A 19,312-nucleotide genomic window follows, 5' to 3' on the forward strand; every position below is an offset into this window, starting at 1 on the left:
TGGCCACATGATGCAAAGAGCCAACTCATTGGAAAAGACCTGGATGCTGGGAAAGACTGAGGGCAAGCAAAGAAGGGAAGACTGAGGATGAGATGGTTGGGTGGCATCACTGATTTGATGGATGTGAATTTTTGAGCAAACTCCAGGAGGTAGTGAAGAACAGGGAAGCCTGGCGTGCTGCAGTTCATGGATTTAAAAGAATCAACAGGACTTAGTGACTGAACAGCAACCATCTATTATAGAAATTATATGACTAGGTTATTTACATTTGACCACAGAAAACTGTAAGGATAAAAGTTAGGTTTCTTTTTGTTCTCTATCAAGAGAAATAATTTTGAATTCTAAAAAGTTAGTAAAATTATTATACACTATAGTAATAAGAACTGTACAAAAAAGATCTTCACAACTCAGATAATCACGATGGTGTGATCACTCACCTAGAGCCAGACATCCTGGAATGTGAAGTCAAGAGGGCCTTAGAAAGCATCACTACGAACAAAGCTAGTGGAGATGATGGAATTCCAGTTCAGCTATTTCAAATCCTGAAAGATGATGCTGTGAAAGTGCTGCACTCAATATGCCAGCACATTTGGAAAACTCAGCAGTGGCCACAGGACTGGAAAAGGTCAGTTTTCATTCCAAACCCAAAGAAAGGCAATGCCAAAGAATGCTCAAACTACCACACAATTGCACTCATCTCACACACTAGTAAAGTAATGCTCAAAATTCTCCAAGCCAAGCTTCAGCAATACGTGAACCATGAACTTCCTGATGTTCAAGCTGGTTTTAGAAAAGGCAGAAGAACCCGAAATCAAATTGCCAATATCTATTGGATCATGGAAAAAGGAAAAGAGTTTCAGAAAAGCATCTATTTCTGCTTTACTGACTATGCCAAAGCCTTTGACTGTGTGGACCACAATAAACTGTGGAAAATTCTGAAAGAGATGGGAATACCAGACCACCTGACCTGCCTCTTGAGAAATCTGTATGCAGGTCAGGAAGCAACAGTTAGAACTGGACATGGAACAACAGACTGGTTCCAAATAGGAAAAGAAGTACATCAAGGCTGTATATTATCACCCTGCTTATTTAACTTCTATGCAGAGTACATCATGAGAAACGCTGGACTGGAAGAAACACAAGCTGGAATCAAGATTGCCGGGAGAAATATCAATAACCTCAGATATGCAAGATGACACCACCCTTATGGCAGAAAGTGAAGAGGAACTAAAAAGCCTCTTGATGAAAGTGAAAGAGGAGAGTGAAAAAGTTGGCTTAAAGCTCAACATTCAGAAAACGAAGATCATGGCATCTGGTCCCATCACTTCATGGCAAATAGATGGGGAAATAGTGTCAGACTTTATTTTTGGGGGCTCCAAAATCACTGCAGATGGTGACTGCAGCCATGGAATTAAAAGACGCTTACTCCTTGGAAGAAAAGTTATGACCAACCTAGACAGCATATTCAAAAGCAGAGACATTACTTTGCCAACAAAGGTCCGTCTAGTCAAGGCTATGGTTTTTCCTGTGGTCATGTATGGATGTGAGAGTTGGACTGTGAAGAAGGCTGAGCGCCGAAGAATTGATGCCTTTGAACTGTGGAGTTGGAGAAGACTCTTGAGAGTCCCTTGGACTGCAAGGAGATCCAACCAGTCCATCCTGAAGGAGATCAGCCCTGGGATTTCTTTGGAGGGAATGATGCTAAAGCTGAAACTCCAGTACTTTGGCCACCTCATGCAAAGAGTTGACTCACTGGAAAAGACTCTGATGCTGGGAGGGATTGGGGGCAGGAGGAGAAGGGGACGAGAGAGGATGAGATGGCTGGATGGCATCACCGACTCAATGGACGTTAGTCTGAGTGAACTCCGGGAATTGGTGATGGACAGGGAGGCCTGGCGTGCTGCAATTCACGGGGTTGCAAAGAGTCGGACACGACTGAGCGACTGAACTGAACTGAACTGATAGTAATAAGAGTGAAAATAATTCACTTGAATAGTAGTTTTGATTTTTACTTTTTAAACTGAACATCTTCTTTTAAAGCATTTGAATATTTTCTTTTTCTCTCATATTCTCTTACTTCCTCAGAATTCATTCTCTTGAAATCTATACCGTTATAAAGACAAAATGAACTAAAATTACAAAGAAATGACAAATGAGGACCTACCTGAAGTCTTGCTAGTTGAGCAGTACGGGCTACTATTTTATTGTATGGCTCAATAATTTTTGCTTTCATCCTAAAGGAAAAACAAAAAGAGGAGAGATAAAATCATCTTCAAAATATCAATGGATAAAAATCTTTCCATTTCACTTATTTACAAAATGAACAACAGTACCTATCAACGGCTCCCTGTAAAGCCCCAATTCTTGTCTGCATCATCTGAAGGACACCTAGGAAAACATAACAGCTTACATTACTTTAGAAATTTACAAGGGTTTCAAGTTGGGTAAAAAGTTAAGTTAAAAGGAAAAAACTGAAAAATGTTTCTATTTTTTTCTGCTATGATCATAATCAAACTGTATCTTTTACCTAGACTATTCAAAAACCTCTAACTAGTCTTCCTCTACTCCAAATTTTACTTCACTAACGAAGTCTTACAAGGAATAGGGTGTACACGTGCTAAGTCACTTCAGTCGTGTCCAGCTCTTTACAATCCTATGGACTGTAGTCCACAGGGCTCTTCTGAACATGGGATTTCTCCAGGCAAGAATACTGGAGTGGGTTGCCATGCCCTCCTCCAAGGGATTTTCCCAACCCAGTGATGGAACCCAAGTCTCTGTGTCTCCTGCATTGGCAGACAGGTTCCTTCCCACTAGCCACCACAAGGAAGGGGGAGTGATTGCTTAATGGTTACAAGGTTTCCATTTGGAGTGATGAAAAAAATCTGGAACTGGATAGTGATGCTTATTAATGGCACTGAATTAGCATTAATATGATTAAAGGGGTAAAATCCATGTTAATGTGTGAAAAGTGAAAATGAAAGTCGCTCAGTCACGTCAAACTCTTTGTGACCCAATGGACTGTAGCCTGCCAGGCTCCTCTGTTTGTGGGGATCCTCCAGGCAAGGATACTGGAGTGGATATCCGTTTCCTTCTGACCAGTGGATCTTCCCAATCCAGGGATCGAAGCCAGGTCTTCCGCATTGCAGGCAGATTCTTTACCAGCTGAGCCACCAGGGAAGCCCAAGAATACTGGATTGGGTAGCCTATCCCTTCTCCAGGAGCTCTTCCTGACCTAGGAATCGAATGGTGGTCTCCTGCATTGCAGGCAGATTCTTTACAAGCTGAGCTACCAGGGAAACCCGTTATTAACATGCACTGTACTATAATCACACACACACACAAAAGCCTGCATGATCTTTAGAAGTATAAATTATATCTTAACACTTATTTGCTAAAATCTATCCACAGTCTCCCCTTCATTCCTAGGTTAAAACTGAAGTCCACAGCTTGATCTCCAAGGCCCTGAACAATTTGGGTGACGTACTCTGCTCCTGGTATATTCTCTCTAACCACCAGTGATAGATAAATAATATATATGGAGAGCAAGTATATTATTGCCTTTACTCTCTATTTACATAACACGATGAAGAACCATTTATAAAATTGTAGAACTATTTTCAGGAAGACATCTTAAATTTGACTATTCATATGCCTAAAAATGGGTTTTCTAGTATTACAGATCTAATTATTTTGAACTCCATTCTTTAAAACTCAGTTTCTATAGTCAACTGACATTGCTGTAGTTTTAAAACACAGCATTCTATAAATAAATTCAAGTATAGAATGTTGTCACATATTAGATGAGGTAATTTTAAGGTTAATTAACATTCCTGCTGCTGCTGCTAAGTCGCTTCAGTCGTGTCCGATTCTGTGCGACCCCACAGAAGGCAGCCCACCAGGCTCCCCCGTCCCCAGGATTCTCCAGGCAAGAACACCGGAGTGGGTTGCCATTTCCTTCTCCAATGCACGAAAGTGAAAAGTGAAAGTGAAGTCGCTCAGTCGTGTCCGACTCAGCGACCCCATGGACCAAAGCCTGCCACAAATATGTTTTAATTTGGCTCAGTTCAATAAAATCCTTTCTGGACCCAGAGATTATGCTTTTCTGCTGGCTTTATGGTTCACTGACCTGAAATCTCCAAGAATGCACTGGTCTTCCTTGTTATCATCACTTCCTTACATGTTTTTCTCTCCACAACCTACTCGTGAGAGCTTTCACACATATTCCACTAAAACAGACCTTGTCAAGGTCACCAGAAATCTCCAAGGTGCCAATTTCTATTATCAGTTCTGTCTTGATCCTGTTCAAACTCTCAAAAATTCATTTCACGTTGAACCACTCCCTCCCTAAAACATGTTTTACTCTAGCCTTCCAAATTATTACACCCCCTGGGTTCCTTCCGATCACAATAGTTGCTCCTACTCCTTCTCCATTAGATCTCTACATGCTGGAGTACTCCCAGAGATGATCCTCAGTTTCTTCACTTCTCCATCCAGAGTCTCTCTTAGTATTTAAAACACGGGGTCTGAATGAAATCTCGATCTATTCAATAAAATACTGATTTGAGATATACACATATGCACCTGTATCCATATTTTCTTTATATCTGCCTAACTATACACACACATACACACACACAAGCCTTTAGTTCAGAACTTTTTTATGACAAGTTTAAGACACCCAAGATAAGATCTGCCCCAAAGTCATGATCCTCTCCAGTCTAACTCATCTCAGTTACTTACACCATCAACTATCCAATTTTTCAGACTAAAATTTCAGGAATCACTCTTGGTGAGTTTTTTTCCCTCAGACCTTTAATTTCCCATCAACAAATCCTATCTACTCTATTCCCATCTTATACCATCCACTTCTCTCTCTTTACATCCACCACTCTAATTCAAGGCACCATCAACTTCTATTACTCTAATTTTAAATGAGAACCCCAGATCCTACTCTTGCCTTCCTATAGAACCACCAGAGAAAACATTTTAGAGCATTAATCACATAATATCTCGAATTAAAATCCTCCAATGGCTTACCACTGCATTTAGAATGAAAATCAAAACTCCTTTCCAAGAACCTCATCTACAATTCTTTTCTTAATTCACTAAACTCTTAATCATACTAGACTTTTCTTTCTTCCCTTCAAACATGCCAACTAATTCCATTTATTGGTCCCTCAGCTTACCATACTCTTCTCCCCAGACAGTCATATGGTAGCTCTTTCTCATCACTCAGATCTCAGCTCAAATGTCATCTTCTCAGAGATATCCCCTGCTCATCCTAGCTAGTAAGGGACTCCCCTTCTATCTCATCATTTATTTTCTTTTAGAACTTACAAATACCTGAAGTTTCCTACTAACATATTTTTTTGGTCTAATTTCCTACCTAGAACATAAATATCACATGAACAGTGACTGTGGCTTTTGTTCACAGGTGCCTGGTATCTAACAATTTCTCAATTAATGAGTGAGCAAATAAATTAAGCAATATCTTTTTAATTAAATAGGCTTAATTGAGATTCCTGGGTGGCTCAGTTGTAAAGAATTCTCCTGCTAATGCAGGAGATGTGGGTTCAATCCCTGGGTTCAAAAGATCCCATGGAGGAGAAAATGGCAACCTGCTCCAGCATTCTTGCTGGGAAAATCCCATGGACAGAGAAGCCTGGCGGGCTATAGTCCAAGGGGTCACAAGAGTTGGACACAACTAAGCGACTTACAGGCACACACACATGCACAATTAAACATACCTTCATAAAAACAGGGATTTTTTATAATGTTACAAGTGCCTGGAATCTAGCAAATTCTCAATTAAAATTTAAATGGATAAATGAACAGGACAGAGAGAGTAAGTTTTATTTCATTTTAAGAGATAAAGCACAGTAGATTTTACCGAATGTTTTCTTTTTTAATTAATTGTATTGGAGTGTAGTTGCTCAACCACATTGTTAGTTTCTACAAAAATATAAATTTTAATAAAATAGGCTAAATGAATACACCTCCAAATGAATTATATAGCACAAAATTTTAAATATATAGGAGAAAAAGCAGATGAAGTAAAAAGCTGGGAAACTACTCATTTTCAAATACATAACACAAATCTTAAAATTTTTAATATGCTTAGAAATACACATCATGTTAAAATACTGATTCATACCTTGACTTCTTATGTTCAAATAATCTGGAGAATACTTTTAGATTACCATAGGAATTTACAGAAGTCAACCTTTGTACTGTATACTCTCATCCAATGGATAATCATTCTAACTCAGTCAAATAGCATATTTTAAATGTTGTAATCACTGAAAAGCATTCAGGGGAAAATCAGCACACTACGGAACTTAACACATATAGGGAATTACCTGGCGGTCCAGTGGTTAATGCAGAGCTCTATACCAAAGTCACTGGTATAAAGCCTTTGACCAAGGTCACAAATGTGGAGCCTTGTACCAAGGTCATCTCCGGAACTGACCAAGCCCCACAGCAATTGTTGCCATGAGCCTCCACCCATCTAAACCAGCCAGCTCCAGTTCCCTGACCCCATATTAGATTAAAAAAAAATACCCACCCTGTGCTGTGCTCAGTCACGTCCAACTCTTTGAGAACCTCCCTATAGCACCCTAAACAATCACCTAATGCCACCCAGCAAGAACTTGGTCTTGAGGCTATAAAATTGGCTACTAGCACACAAAAGCCATCGGCTCACCCTTGAGCTGGCCTGCTGTTCTAAGTGTCTCCCGCTGTAATAAACTCTATTCTCTCATTCTACCTCATGTCTGAAAATTATCTTCCAATCCATGCACAGACCGTGACAATTAGAATTCAGCACTTTCACTGCCATAGCCCAGGGTTCAATCTCTGGTTGGGGAACTAAGATCGCACAAGCTGCATGATGCAGCCAGTTAAAAAAAATAAAAAGAACTAAGCATATATACAAAAACCACAGTAAGAAGTATTTTTGTTGTGATGATTTATCTATACATATTTAAACTCAAAATCAACATACTACCATGACATCCCTATAGGTTTTATAAAGGAAAAAAATCATTTATCATTTGTTTACAAAAATTACCATTAAAAACAAGGTACTGTTTCTTGCTTCCAGAAACTTATAAAATACTATGAGATTAAAAAAATTAACTTCCAACAGTAAGTCAGTACCTAGAGCCTCTTAATTTTCCCATAGTCTAGTATCTATCCTAAATATTCAAGTAACAGACAAACTATTATTTTTAAAATACTATGGTCTTCATCAGGATGCATTAGAAACAGTGTACATGCTGAGAATAATACCTTTGAGTATGTGTAAGAAATACTGGGGAAGCATTAAAGAATATTGCCTCACAAAAGGCAATATCCTTCTTCCTCAAGAATTCAACCAACAAAGGGAAAAATCATTTAGCTTTCTTTTGATGTGCAGTGATTAATAATGTAATCACAACACAAGTGGTGATGGAAAACACAGTATTAGCATTTCATATTTATGAGATACAGTTTAACAGAATGAAAAATTCATAAAAGTAGTCAAACAAAAATAGAAGAATTCACAATAAAAATCCAATGCATTATTCTACTATACTTTCAGTTTTGAAAAGCATTTCAAAGAAGTCAAACATAATGAAAGAATTGAAGCCTATTTCCATTACTTTGGTGGAGCTGACTTTGTTTGGGGTTTGCGGGGCGTGGCGGGGGACAGTGGTTTCAGCCCCACAATGTGACTTGCTGAATCTTAGTTCCCTGACCAGGGATTGAACCTGCACCCTCAGCAGTGAAACTGCGGAGTCCTAACCTCTAACCACTGGAATTCTCTGTTTGTTTTCATTAACTCAGTTATAAAAGCACTAAATATGCACTAGGAATTGTTCTAAGCATTTTGTTTAATCAAATTAGCACCATATTAGTACATATTAACACTCCTTTATGGATAAAACAGGCACAGAAAGTAACTTGTCTAAACTCACACATCTAGTAGGAAGCTAAGCAATGATTTAAATCCAGAGAATTTAGCTCAAAGGTCAGAGAACCTGCTTGCCAATGCAGGAGACGTAAGAGACAGGTTCAATCGCTGGGTCAGGAAGATCCCCTGGAGGAGGGCATGGCAACCCACTCTGGTATTCCTGCCTGGAGAATCCTATGGACAGAGCAGCCTTACACACTACAGTCCACAGGGTCACAAAAAGTCAGACACACATGCTAGTAAAACCGCAAAGTTTTACTGAAGTTTTGTTGGAACACAGCCACACACATTCATTTACATATTACTCAGTTGGTTTCACTCTGTAACAGCAGAATTTAATAGTTGTAACAGAGCTAATATGGCCTGCAAAGTCTTAAATTATTTACTTTCCAATCCTTCACAAGAAAAGTTACCAAGCCCTAGGCAAGCTCTATATAAAGTATAACAGTTAATGGAAACATACCTTCCAAAGACTCAATTCCAGTTGCTTGTGCCAATAAATCTTCATGTCTTGCAACGACCTGAAAATCAAGAATGAATAATCAGCATTACAAATATTAGGTATTTTAATTTGTAACCACAATGTAGAACTGAAGGTCTCTCTCTATATGGAAAGGGGGAAAATGCTAATACAAAAGAAAAAAATACAAGTAAGAAAGCTGTGTTTGAGATGTCTGATTGGCAGGAACATAAACATGCTTAAAGCTCGACATGGTGCCAAAGAAGTCTTTTCATTAGCCCCATGTTTTCCTAGTAGGATGTGCAGAAGGAAGATGTGCCAAAACTGAACAACAAAAACCTGCGAATTCTCACCACACTAATTAATACATGTTTTCCTTTTAAAGAGTGTTTTCAAACAGCAGGTTCTTTTAGCTCTCGAACTTAATCAGCATCATCACAACCACATTCTAATTTGCAAAGATAAAGCAGAATCAGCACCTCCCTGAACATCTCTCTGTTTCCAGCTTCCCCATGTCACAGCAAATCCTCTTTCCTATGGAAGACTGATATTTTTAAGAATATTAGGGCAGTGTGAAATGTTATATCAAAAAAAAAAAAAAGGTTAGGAATTAAAGGCTACATGCAAGAGAATCCTAGAAACATCAAGAAATCAAGCAAATCTTTAGAATAATCCAGGAATCCTTTATTACAATGAATAAGAAGTTTCATGTCTAATCTGTAAACTGAAGCTCCTCATGAGCGAAGATTCATTCACTGGAACCCTAAATCCTCCACTCTGTCCAATGCCAGATGTCACTGTCATTCTAGCAATTTCCTCTATCACATAACTGTTACTTTTGGTCTCCTATGTCTCATCCGGAAGACTTCTCAATTTTCCCCAGTCCACTGACATGGTGATTAATGCATCCATCCTAACACAATGATTTTCTTCTAATTCTCTTTCTTTGTCCCTTGTGATGCTGCGGAAAGTTTGAAAAACCTAAAACTACACTGTTATAGTCTCCCCTGCAATCAACTGGATGGATTTCCAAGAGATTTAGAAGACAGAAGAGGAAAGCTATTTTCCCATTACTGTTTCAGCTAGTAAGCCAGATCCTGAGACCTGAGGCTTTAGAGACAGCTAGCCAAGATAGCCCTATTCATCATTCCAGAGTTCAGTTACCAGAGTTCAAGCACCCAGAAGCTGAACTTCAGCAGGGACATGGGAGTTAACAGCAGGTGCTTGCAGGCCTCTGGGCTGCATCCACGGTAGATCCTTCCACCCTATTAGCTGTCCATCCAATCCTCTGTATTAAGTATTTTCCTGCTTTAAATACCTAGAGTGGTTTCTGTTTCCTGTACTAAAGTCCTGACTGATACATATCTCCGTACGTCTTTTGTAATTTAAATCATCTCACTGATATTTTAAGTTATTTTGATTATATTTTATTTATGAGTTCAGTCAGCATTATCCCAATTTTGCTTCTGCAGAAAAATAATTATAGCAGGTTCAGATCTCATACCAGGACTGAGATTTTTCTCAATCCCACACCCAAAACTACTGTTAAGTATAACTTGCCCTCTCTGGGAGATTTTAAATAGTTTTTACTGATTCCTTCAGAGAAGTTACTACATGCAAAGGATAAGGAAAATGCCAACCACAAAAAGGCAGAAAGAATTTCAGGTGGCTTCTGCAAAAAGCTACCCCAAGAAACACAGCAGAATTAAAAGCGTTTTCCCCTGCCCCCATAAACAATGTGTACTACTCTGTTTATAACAGGCATCACTTGCCTGTCATTATTTCTGTCTGTGTCTGCCACTGGTCTGTGAATGCTTAGAGAGCCAGGGAATATGTTCATTTTTCTATTCCCACAGACTACAGCAAACCAGACTATTAAAACTGACTATAAATGTTTCCCAATAAATAACTGATCTCTAACTATATAATCAGAATTTTACAGTTAAATCGACCTTAGATGTCATCCCAGTCCTAAACAAGTAGCTGTTTTAATTGATAAAGCAAGACACAAAAAAGTTTAAGGGAACATGTCTCATTTTATACCAGATCTAGGTTTCCTGGTAAATGTTCATTTATTCATGCAACTGTTCATTAATTTAAATGTTTAAGTGCCTACTCAGAAAAAAAAAAGGCAAGACTCAAAGGTATTATATAATATGAAAGGTAACAGCACAACTGAGACTTGGACCTATCTCATAATTCCCCTTTTGTGTCTTATCCACCACAAATTTATCAACTATCTGCAATTTCATCAAATGTTACATTTTGTGTTCATGAAGTATGAACTCCTGATGGGAACAGTTTTCCTTATTCATACTATTCTGCTTCCAAAATTCCATTTTCTATTATCTTTATCAAATGTTAGTCACTCAGCTGTGTCTGACTCTTTGCAAACCCAAGAACTGAGAGTCAGGCTCCTCTATCCATTGAATTCTCCAGGCAAAAACACTGGAATGGGCTGCATTTCTTTCTCCAGGGGATCTTCCTGACCCAGGGATCGAACCTGAGTCTCCTGCATTGCAGGTGGATTCTTTACCGTCTGAGCCACCAGGAAAGACTTAAGACATCCTATTTTTTGCCAACCTATATTCCCTCCATATCAGATGAGATGATGAAAACAAAGTATGAATAAAAGGTTTTGGAGAGATGGGATATCCATTTTTCAACTGACAAAAAGTAGCTTCCAGTAAACTTTTAAAAAATGCATCTGGAGGGACTTTCCTGGTGGTCCAGGGGTTAAGACTCCATGTTTCCAAGGTGGGGCACCTGAGTTCAATCCATGGTTGGGGAACTAAGATCCCACATGCTGTGTGGTGCAGCCAAAAATGTAAAAATACATATATACTTGGGAAAATATACATTTGTTCATATAAATATGCATTTAGATTAAATAATAAAAGGATTATAAAATGATTTATAATTACTCTGGGATAAATTATATGCTCCAGAAGATTGGAATTACCTGTAAGTGTAGTTCTTTATCCAACTGACTGATTCCTTGGGCAAGTTTTGCTAGTTGTTCAGCAATTACAGCTTGATGAATAGATTGAGAAGTATAAGTCTTTACATCAAAGTCTTCATTTAAAAAATCACTATAACACTCTAGGGAAAATATAAGAAAAATTATTAATCACATTGCACCAAACCACAGATGGAACAACAGACTGGTCTAAAATTGGGAAAGGAATTCATCAAGGTTGTATACTGTCACCCTGCTTGCTTAACATATGCAGAGTGCACCATGGAAAATGCAGGGCTGGATGAATCACAAGTTGGAATCAAGACTACTGGGAGAAATATCAACAACCTCCGATATACAGATGATACCACTCTAATGGTAGAAAGCGAAGAGGAACTAAAGAGCTTCTAGATAAGAATGAAAGAAGAGAGTGAAAAAGTTGGCTTAAAAACCCAACATTCAACCGAAGATCATTGCATCTGGTCCCATCACTTCATGGCAAATGGATGGGGAAAAAATGGAAACAGTGGCAGATTTTATTTTCTTGGGCTCCAAAATCACTGCAGATGGTGACTGCAGCCATGAAATTAAAAGATGCTTGCTCCTTGGAAGAAAAGCTATGACAAACCTATACAATGTATTAAAAAGCAGAGACATAACTTCGCTGACAAAGGTCCACACAGCCAAAGCTATGGTTTTTCCTGTAGTCATGTACAAAAATAAGAGTTAGACCATAAAGAAGGCTGTGTGCCAAAGAATTGATACTTGCAATCTGTGATGCTGGAGAAAACTCTTGAGAGTCCCTTGGACAGCAAAGAGATCAAACCAGTCAATCGTAAAGGAAATCAACCCTGAATATTCATTGGAAGGACTGATGCTGAAGCTCCAATACTTTGGCCACCTGATGGGAAGAGTCCATTCATTGGAAAAGACCCTGATACTAGGAAAGACTGAGGACAGGAGGAGAAGAGGATGACAGAGGATGAGATGTTGGATGGCATCACCGACTCAATGAACATGAGTTTGAGCAAACTCTGGGAGACAGTTAAGGACCAGGAAATTTGGTGTGCTGCAGTTCACGAAGTCACAAAGAGTGAGACACAACTTAACGACTGAAAAACAACAAAACCACAGAAATTAAATGACAGAACAATTATAACCACAGTTAACATATTTTGAGATCTTTCTGTACACCAAAAACTAACGAAAAGGCTTTCTGTTGTGAAGAAGAAGGAATACGTGGTGGCAACAGCAGAAGAGTGGCAATATTTACTAAGAATATTCCTACACATCACATACTGACCTAGGCACTTTATACATACTAACTCATTCAATATGCACACAGACTTGTTGGAACTCATACTAATTTACTCTATATGCACACAACCCTGTTGGAAATATCATTCTCCCCATTTTACGGGTGAAGAGACAGGCAGAGATAAGGCATGAAACTTTGACCATCTCATTGTTTGAACCCAAGGCAGTCTAGCTCCAGAGCCCACCTCTGGACCACTATGCATACTCCTAACAGCTAGTTTTTAGGAGCACCAAAGAATCGATGCCTTCAAATTGTGATGCTGGAAAAGACTCTTGAGAATCCCTTGGACAGCAAGGAGATCAAATCAGTCAATCCTAAAGGAAATCAACCCTGACTATTCATTAGAAGGCTTGATGCTAAAGCTCCAATACTTTGACCACCTGATGGAAAGAGCCAATTCATTGGAAAAGACCCTGATACTAGGAAAGATTGAGGGCAGGAGGAGAAGAGGGCAGCAGAGGATATAATTGGAGAGTACCACTGACTCAAAGGACATGAGTTTGAGCAAACTGTGAAACAGTGAAAGACAGGGAAGCCTGGCATACTGCAGCCCACGGGGTCACAGAGAGTTGGACACGATTAGCAAACAACAAAAAAGCTAGTTTTATCAGTAAGTTAAAAGAAAATACTGAGAAAAGATTGAAAAAAAAAATACTAGCAACAGTTTTTAACACAAGAAAACAAGGTCAACAACAATTAGAAAATTGACTGGATCTGAAAATTATGGTCTCCAGTATCTCCAGATCAATGCACAAATACTGTTACAATAAAGTGAATATGAAATTTTAAAAGAACTAGGCACATACAAACTTACAGGTATTATTGAAATTTTGGATTTATGAGTGAAATGAGTAAAAGGAAGCAGAAACCATGTTGAATGTAGGCCCTTACGAGAAAGAAAACAGGAGTAAATATAGCTGGTAAGATAACTTTCTGTATAGAAATCCACAAATATGTGAAAGGAAAATGGAATTATGAATTAAAAATAGATATACAGAAGTGAAGTCAATGTAGGTAAAAAGGATTATCTCCTAGCCATATGGTAGATAGAGGTAAGACTGCCTTGACAAGAGATTATAAAACAAGCTATAATGTACTTTTACAAAAACTTCAATTGTCTACATTCACTATAACATATGCTCAAGGGCAAAGTCTTTGCTTTCTGTACTACCACACCCACAAGAGCCTGAACAATGCCTGACACACAGCAGGTGTTCAATACTGGCTGAATGAATTAATCTATACATCAGTCACAAGTATCATTCTGCTAAAAGCAGAGATTCATTCTTGACTACTCTCGAAGTGGAGTGAAAGAAGGAAACTGCTACTTTGGCCTTAATCCTGAGAACCCCATTTCCTTACAGTCTGCCAAGCAATTCTCAGAATCAAGGATCCCGCCAGGCAGACAAGTGGAGGTTATTCCAAAAGCGAAGGTTTAGAGGCAGCAAATACAATGGTATATTCTGAGGAATAAGGATAATACTAACTTCAGTATGTCTAGATCACAATGGATATTGACAGAAAGGGTAAAGGATGGCAGGATTTGAGGTTCCAAAGGAAGGCTGGTGTGCAGTTTGAAGAGAGGCTGGTAAAACAAGCAAAATGTTCAGACTATACCCCATTTAAGGTTTTACAGCCAAGAAAGAGTGCTGTGAGCCTTGTGTTGTAGAACAGTTTCTGGCAGCAGGATGGAGGATGACAGAAAAGGGATTAGCCACGGAGTGGTGTACTGGGGCTGGCTCAGACTGACTCCTCAGAGCCAACTGTTAAACTTTCAGGAATTGTGTGAGCCAGCTGACATCTCATGCAGCTATCTTCAAACTGACCATGCTAAGGGTATTTATACCATGAAAATTCACATGTAATACAAAAGCGGGGATTTTGCTCTTTTCCCAGAAAGCTGCTTTACCAGCATACTCACTGAATAGAGCCACAGGATTGAGTACAGTGCTATGTTAACAGCCCAAGTGACAGGATGGAGACCAAACATAGTGGCAGTAAGAATGTCAAGGAAGTGACAAATATTCAGACACTACAATGTACAGGACTTAAGACACAAGCTGGAAATGGGTGATTAGGTAGACCAAGAATTAAAAGATGATTTCCATGTTTCTTGACTAACAGACATGTAATCTTTGTATAAACATGAACATGAATGTACCCCTGCCTCCACAGAACTCATAACCTATAGGAGAACAAACACACACCTAACTTACCACATACAAGTAAGGATAACAGAGACTACTAGAGCAAAGAGTTAGAGCAGAGGGGTGAAAAAAATTGATTTCACTTTTTCATGTGCAGAATCTATACTATCTGTTCATACACGGGCCTTTTTAATAACCTTTTATTTTGTATTGCGGTACAGCCAATTAACAATGTTGTGAGTTTCAGGTGAATAGCAAAGGGACTCAGCCACACATATATATGCATCCAGTCTCCCCCAAACCCCCTTGCCATCCAGGCTACCACATAACATTGAGTAGAGTTCCATATGCTATACAATAAGTCCTTGTTGGTTACCCATTTTAAATATAGCAATGTGTACCACATGCAGATTTTTTATATGTAGAATTAGTAGTGCTTGTTCACTATCAAGATAGAAATATCCAGTAGACAGTGGTTCTATAGCTCAGAAGAGAGGTAAGGACCATATATGTGTATATTTGTGTACAAAGATATTAATAGTCAAACAATGAAAAAAAGACCAGATGATTTAGGAAGCCACTTTAGAATGCACAAAAAAATGGGGACAATTCAGAAGCAGGGAAACACCAAAATTTGGGGGTAAAGATAAAAAATGAAAGCAAAGAAATTAAATGTTCAGAGAGAAAGAAAAACAGGACAGAATGGCAAAAACCAAAATGGACAGTTTAAAGAAAGTAAATGGCCAGTAGTGTCAAATATCGGAGAAGGCAATGGCACCCCACTCCAGGACTCTTGCCTGGAAAATCCCATGGACAGAGGAGCCTGGAAGGCTGCAGTCCAGGGGGTCGCTGAGGATCGGACACGACTGAGCGACTTCACTTTCACTTTCACTTTTCACTTTCATGCATTGGAGAAGGAAATGGCAACCCACTCCAGTGTTCTTGCCTGGAGAATCCCAGGGATGGGGGCGCCTGGTGGGCTGCCATCTATGGGGTCACACAGAGTCGGACACGACTTAAGTGACTTAGCAGTAGCAGTGTCAAATATGTTACAAAGATCAAACGTAGTGAAGGCTGGATACTAATCACTGGTTTTGAAATTAGAGGAGAGAATATCCCTAATGCTTCTCTTTTATAGTTTTCTCATTCTTACAGCCATCACATCAGAAACATCTCACAAAATTTCAAACTATGCATCTTCTCACCAACCCTATCAATCCTAATCTCCATCACTGGCAGATCCCTGACACAGTGAATCACTGTTATTGATGGGAATATTTACTTCCTTAGGAATGTTGTGGGGCAAGAGTGGAGTGAATCACTGAACTGGGACACAATGAAGACAACAATATCTAAAGAAAACTGAAAAAGAACACTTAAAGAATAAGGAAATTTAAAAACAAAACAAACAAAAACCATGCAACTCACAAGCCACATGAGGAAAAGTACTTCAAAAGTCAAAACCTTTCATAAGATCAAGTAAGATAAGGACCAAAACAGTGTCCATTTGATTTGTCCCCGAAGCAAAGCAATCTCAATGGCACAGAATGAGAGTAACTGGTCCTGGAGGAGGCAGGAAGAAAATCCAGAACACCAAGAGGAGCGACTGTCTTTAGGAAGCAGTACACTTCTTTTGTAATTAAAAATATCATGTAAAAGAAGAAAGGATGGCAACAGGTTCAGGCTAGTTCACAGATTTAATGGCAAGAAATCAAGGAAGTTCATATCAGATTCTTTCAGGGAACCTGAAAACCATTTGTTGAGCTCAAAGGGAGTGGCTTGAAAAAAGTAAAAAAGATTTAAATAATTACTGTTGAAGATGAGAAAGAGAACCAAATAGGAAAATACAGAAAGCAGCACTGAGGCTTATGTACCCTCCAAAAACTGATTACAGCTCCTGGAGTGAAACCTACTGAAATCAATACCCATGTGTGGCATGTACTACCTTCATGCACTTCACCTGGATAAGTTCTATTTATACTTCAAAACCAACTCCAACTAGTCTTTTTTGACATTCCCTAGCCACCAACAGTTATCATCCACTTTTGTATGCATGTTTTACTTCATATATAATTCTACTGCTACCATTATAATGCTATATTACAGTGTCTAACTTTATAATTTTACAGGACTATTTCCCCTACCAAAATCGTAAGCTACTTAAGAGTGGAAATTGTATGTGTAACAGGAGTCAAGACTTCATAAAAATGAATTTAAATTAAGATATAAAGATGCATTAGCCAGAGATCCTACAGAACAGATCTAGTTCAGAAAATGACATCATTAGTAAATCTTGGCAAAAGTATGTAAATTATAATCAGCAGGCAAGAAACTAAGGGCAATAGTAAAGCATACAACACAGAAAACAAACAGCAATTTAGAACTTTATTTCATTCATTTAAAACCTATTTTGTTCTACAAATGTGTACATATGCTTCTCAGTGTGATGTTCAGTTTTTAAAAACACTCTGCACCTACCATAGGTAACTCTGCAGAATATAAAAAGGAATTTTACAATGCAGTAAAGGCTAAGCACACAAATTATTTTTATACAAGGTAGAACGTGATGTCGATTTGGGAAGGAAATTAAGAGCAGATGAGAAGGGTCTTTAGAAATTTGAACTTTATTCTGAAAGAAAATAGATTTGGAGTACATTAACGTCACGAAAAGAAGTACGTCAAGGCTGTGTACTGTCACCCTGCTTATTTAACTTATAAGCAGAGTACATCATGAGAAACGCTGGGCTGGAAGAAGCACAAGCTGGAATCAAGATTGCCAGGAGAAATATCAATAACCTCAGATATGCAGATGACACCACCCTTATGGCAGAAAGTGAAGAGGAAGTCAAAAGCCTCTTGATGAAAGTGAAAGAGGAGAGTGAAAAAGTTGGCTAAAGCTCAACATTCAGAAAACAAAGATTATGGCTTCTGGTCCCATCACTTCATGGGACATGGACAGGGAAACGGTGGAAACAGTGTCAGACTTTATTTTTTTGGGCTCCAAAATCACTGCAGATGGTGATTTCAGCCATGAAATTAAAAGACGCTTACTCCTTGGAAGGAAAGTTATGACCAACCTAGATAGCATATTCAAAAGCCGAGACATTACTTTGCCAACAAAGGTCCGTCTAGTCAAGGCTATGGGTTTTCCTGTGGTCATGTATGGATGTGAGAGTTGGACTGTGAAGAAAGCTGAGCACCAAAGAATTGATGCTTTTGAACTATGGTGTTGCAGAAGACTCTTGAGAGCCCCTTGGACTGCAAGGAGATCCAAGCAGTCCATTCTAAAGGAGATCAGCCCTGGGTGTTCTTTGGAAGGAATGATGCTGAAGCTGAAACTCCAGTACTTTGGCCACCTCATGCGAAGAGTTGACTCACTGGAAAAGACTCTGATGCTGGGAGGGATTGGGGGCAGGAGGAGAAGGGGACGAGAGAGGATGAGATGGCTGGATGGCATCACTGACTCGATGGACGTGAGTCTGAGTGAATTCCGGGAGATGGTGATGGACAGGGAGGCCTGGCATGCTGCGATTCACGGGGTTGCAAAGAGTCGGACACGACTGAGCGACTGAACTGAACTGAACGTCACTAATACAGTTGTGTGCGCTTCTCAAATGTAGTATGTCTAACTTTTCTTATTTCTAGCAATTTGTCCAAAACTATAAATAAACTTGACTGCTATATTCAATACATATGGTTAATCCCAGCTTGAATGAAGGCTCCGAACCCTCCCCCATGTATGGTTGTGAATAAACCACAAACAAGCGAGCTTGTAAACGGGGGCCACCTGTGCAGTCCAAGAATTTGTCAAAGGGGCGGTTGTTTCCAAATCTACATAAAAAGAGACCCCCTTCATTCAGCGCTTGTCATGTGTCCTAGTTCTTACACTTTTCAGGGCATTAAACGCTTCAGCCTTTGGTCAAGAACTGCGGCAGCAGTAGGTCACCAGGTGCGGAAACTCGGGACATCAGCGAAGCCCCAGGAGCGTGGAGGGTAGAGCTGAATATGAGGAGCCTCCAGAAACCAGGTGTCCCCAGGGCAACCGGAAAGAAACGGGTCAGCAAGTCCCTTGGCAAACACGTTGACAAGGCCGGCACCCAGATGCCAGTGGGCCGGGCTGAGGGGAGTGGTCAGGTCGAGAACGGAAAACTTTCTGCAAAGCGACGGGTTGAATCCACCACCCAGGCCCAGGTGCGGAGCAGACAGCTCCCAAGCCCCATGGCCTGACCACAGCCCGGCCCCCCTTACCGTCCTGCAGGAGCTCCCGGACAGTGGCTGCAGCAGCTCCGGAACCCGGAGCCCCACGGCCAGCCATAGAGACGCCGCCGTCACCACCTTCCATGTTGGCTGGTGCGGGAGTGATGCCGTCAGCAGCGGCGCGCCCCGCCCAGATGATGACGCAGAATTTGGGCGCCGCTCGCTCTGCCCAGTCCGAGGCTCCGAGCCGACTAAGAGGATCCGCTTTATTGTGCTG

The 19,312-nt window shown here is 39.8% G+C and overlaps 1 protein-coding gene across 4 annotated transcripts in view; it reads right to left on the bottom strand.

Annotated features, from left to right (window-relative positions):
* Window positions 1–19,221, bottom strand: part of COG5 (component of oligomeric golgi complex 5) — a 288,655-nt gene extending 269,434 nt beyond the window's left edge. For all 4 annotated transcript variants that reach the window (XM_055590250.1, XM_055590249.1, XM_055590251.1 and 1 more), the window contains exons 1-5: window positions 19,087–19,221; window positions 11,377–11,516; window positions 8,418–8,475; window positions 2,334–2,388; window positions 2,165–2,234 (exon numbers count right to left, since the gene is read on the bottom strand). In XM_055590250.1, coding sequence (XP_055446225.1) covers window positions 2,165–2,234; window positions 2,334–2,388; window positions 8,418–8,475; window positions 11,377–11,516; window positions 19,087–19,180 — 417 coding nt within the window. In that variant the 5' untranslated portion in view covers window positions 19,181–19,221. The remainder of the gene's footprint in view (window positions 1–2,164; window positions 2,235–2,333; window positions 2,389–8,417; window positions 8,476–11,376; window positions 11,517–19,086) is intronic.
* Window positions 19,222–19,312: the final 91 nt, after the last annotated feature.

Source organism: Bubalus kerabau, chromosome 8 (assembly GCF_029407905.1).
Source record: "Bubalus kerabau isolate K-KA32 ecotype Philippines breed swamp buffalo chromosome 8, PCC_UOA_SB_1v2, whole genome shotgun sequence".
Lineage (NCBI taxonomy): Eukaryota > Metazoa > Chordata > Mammalia > Artiodactyla > Bovidae > Bubalus > Bubalus kerabau.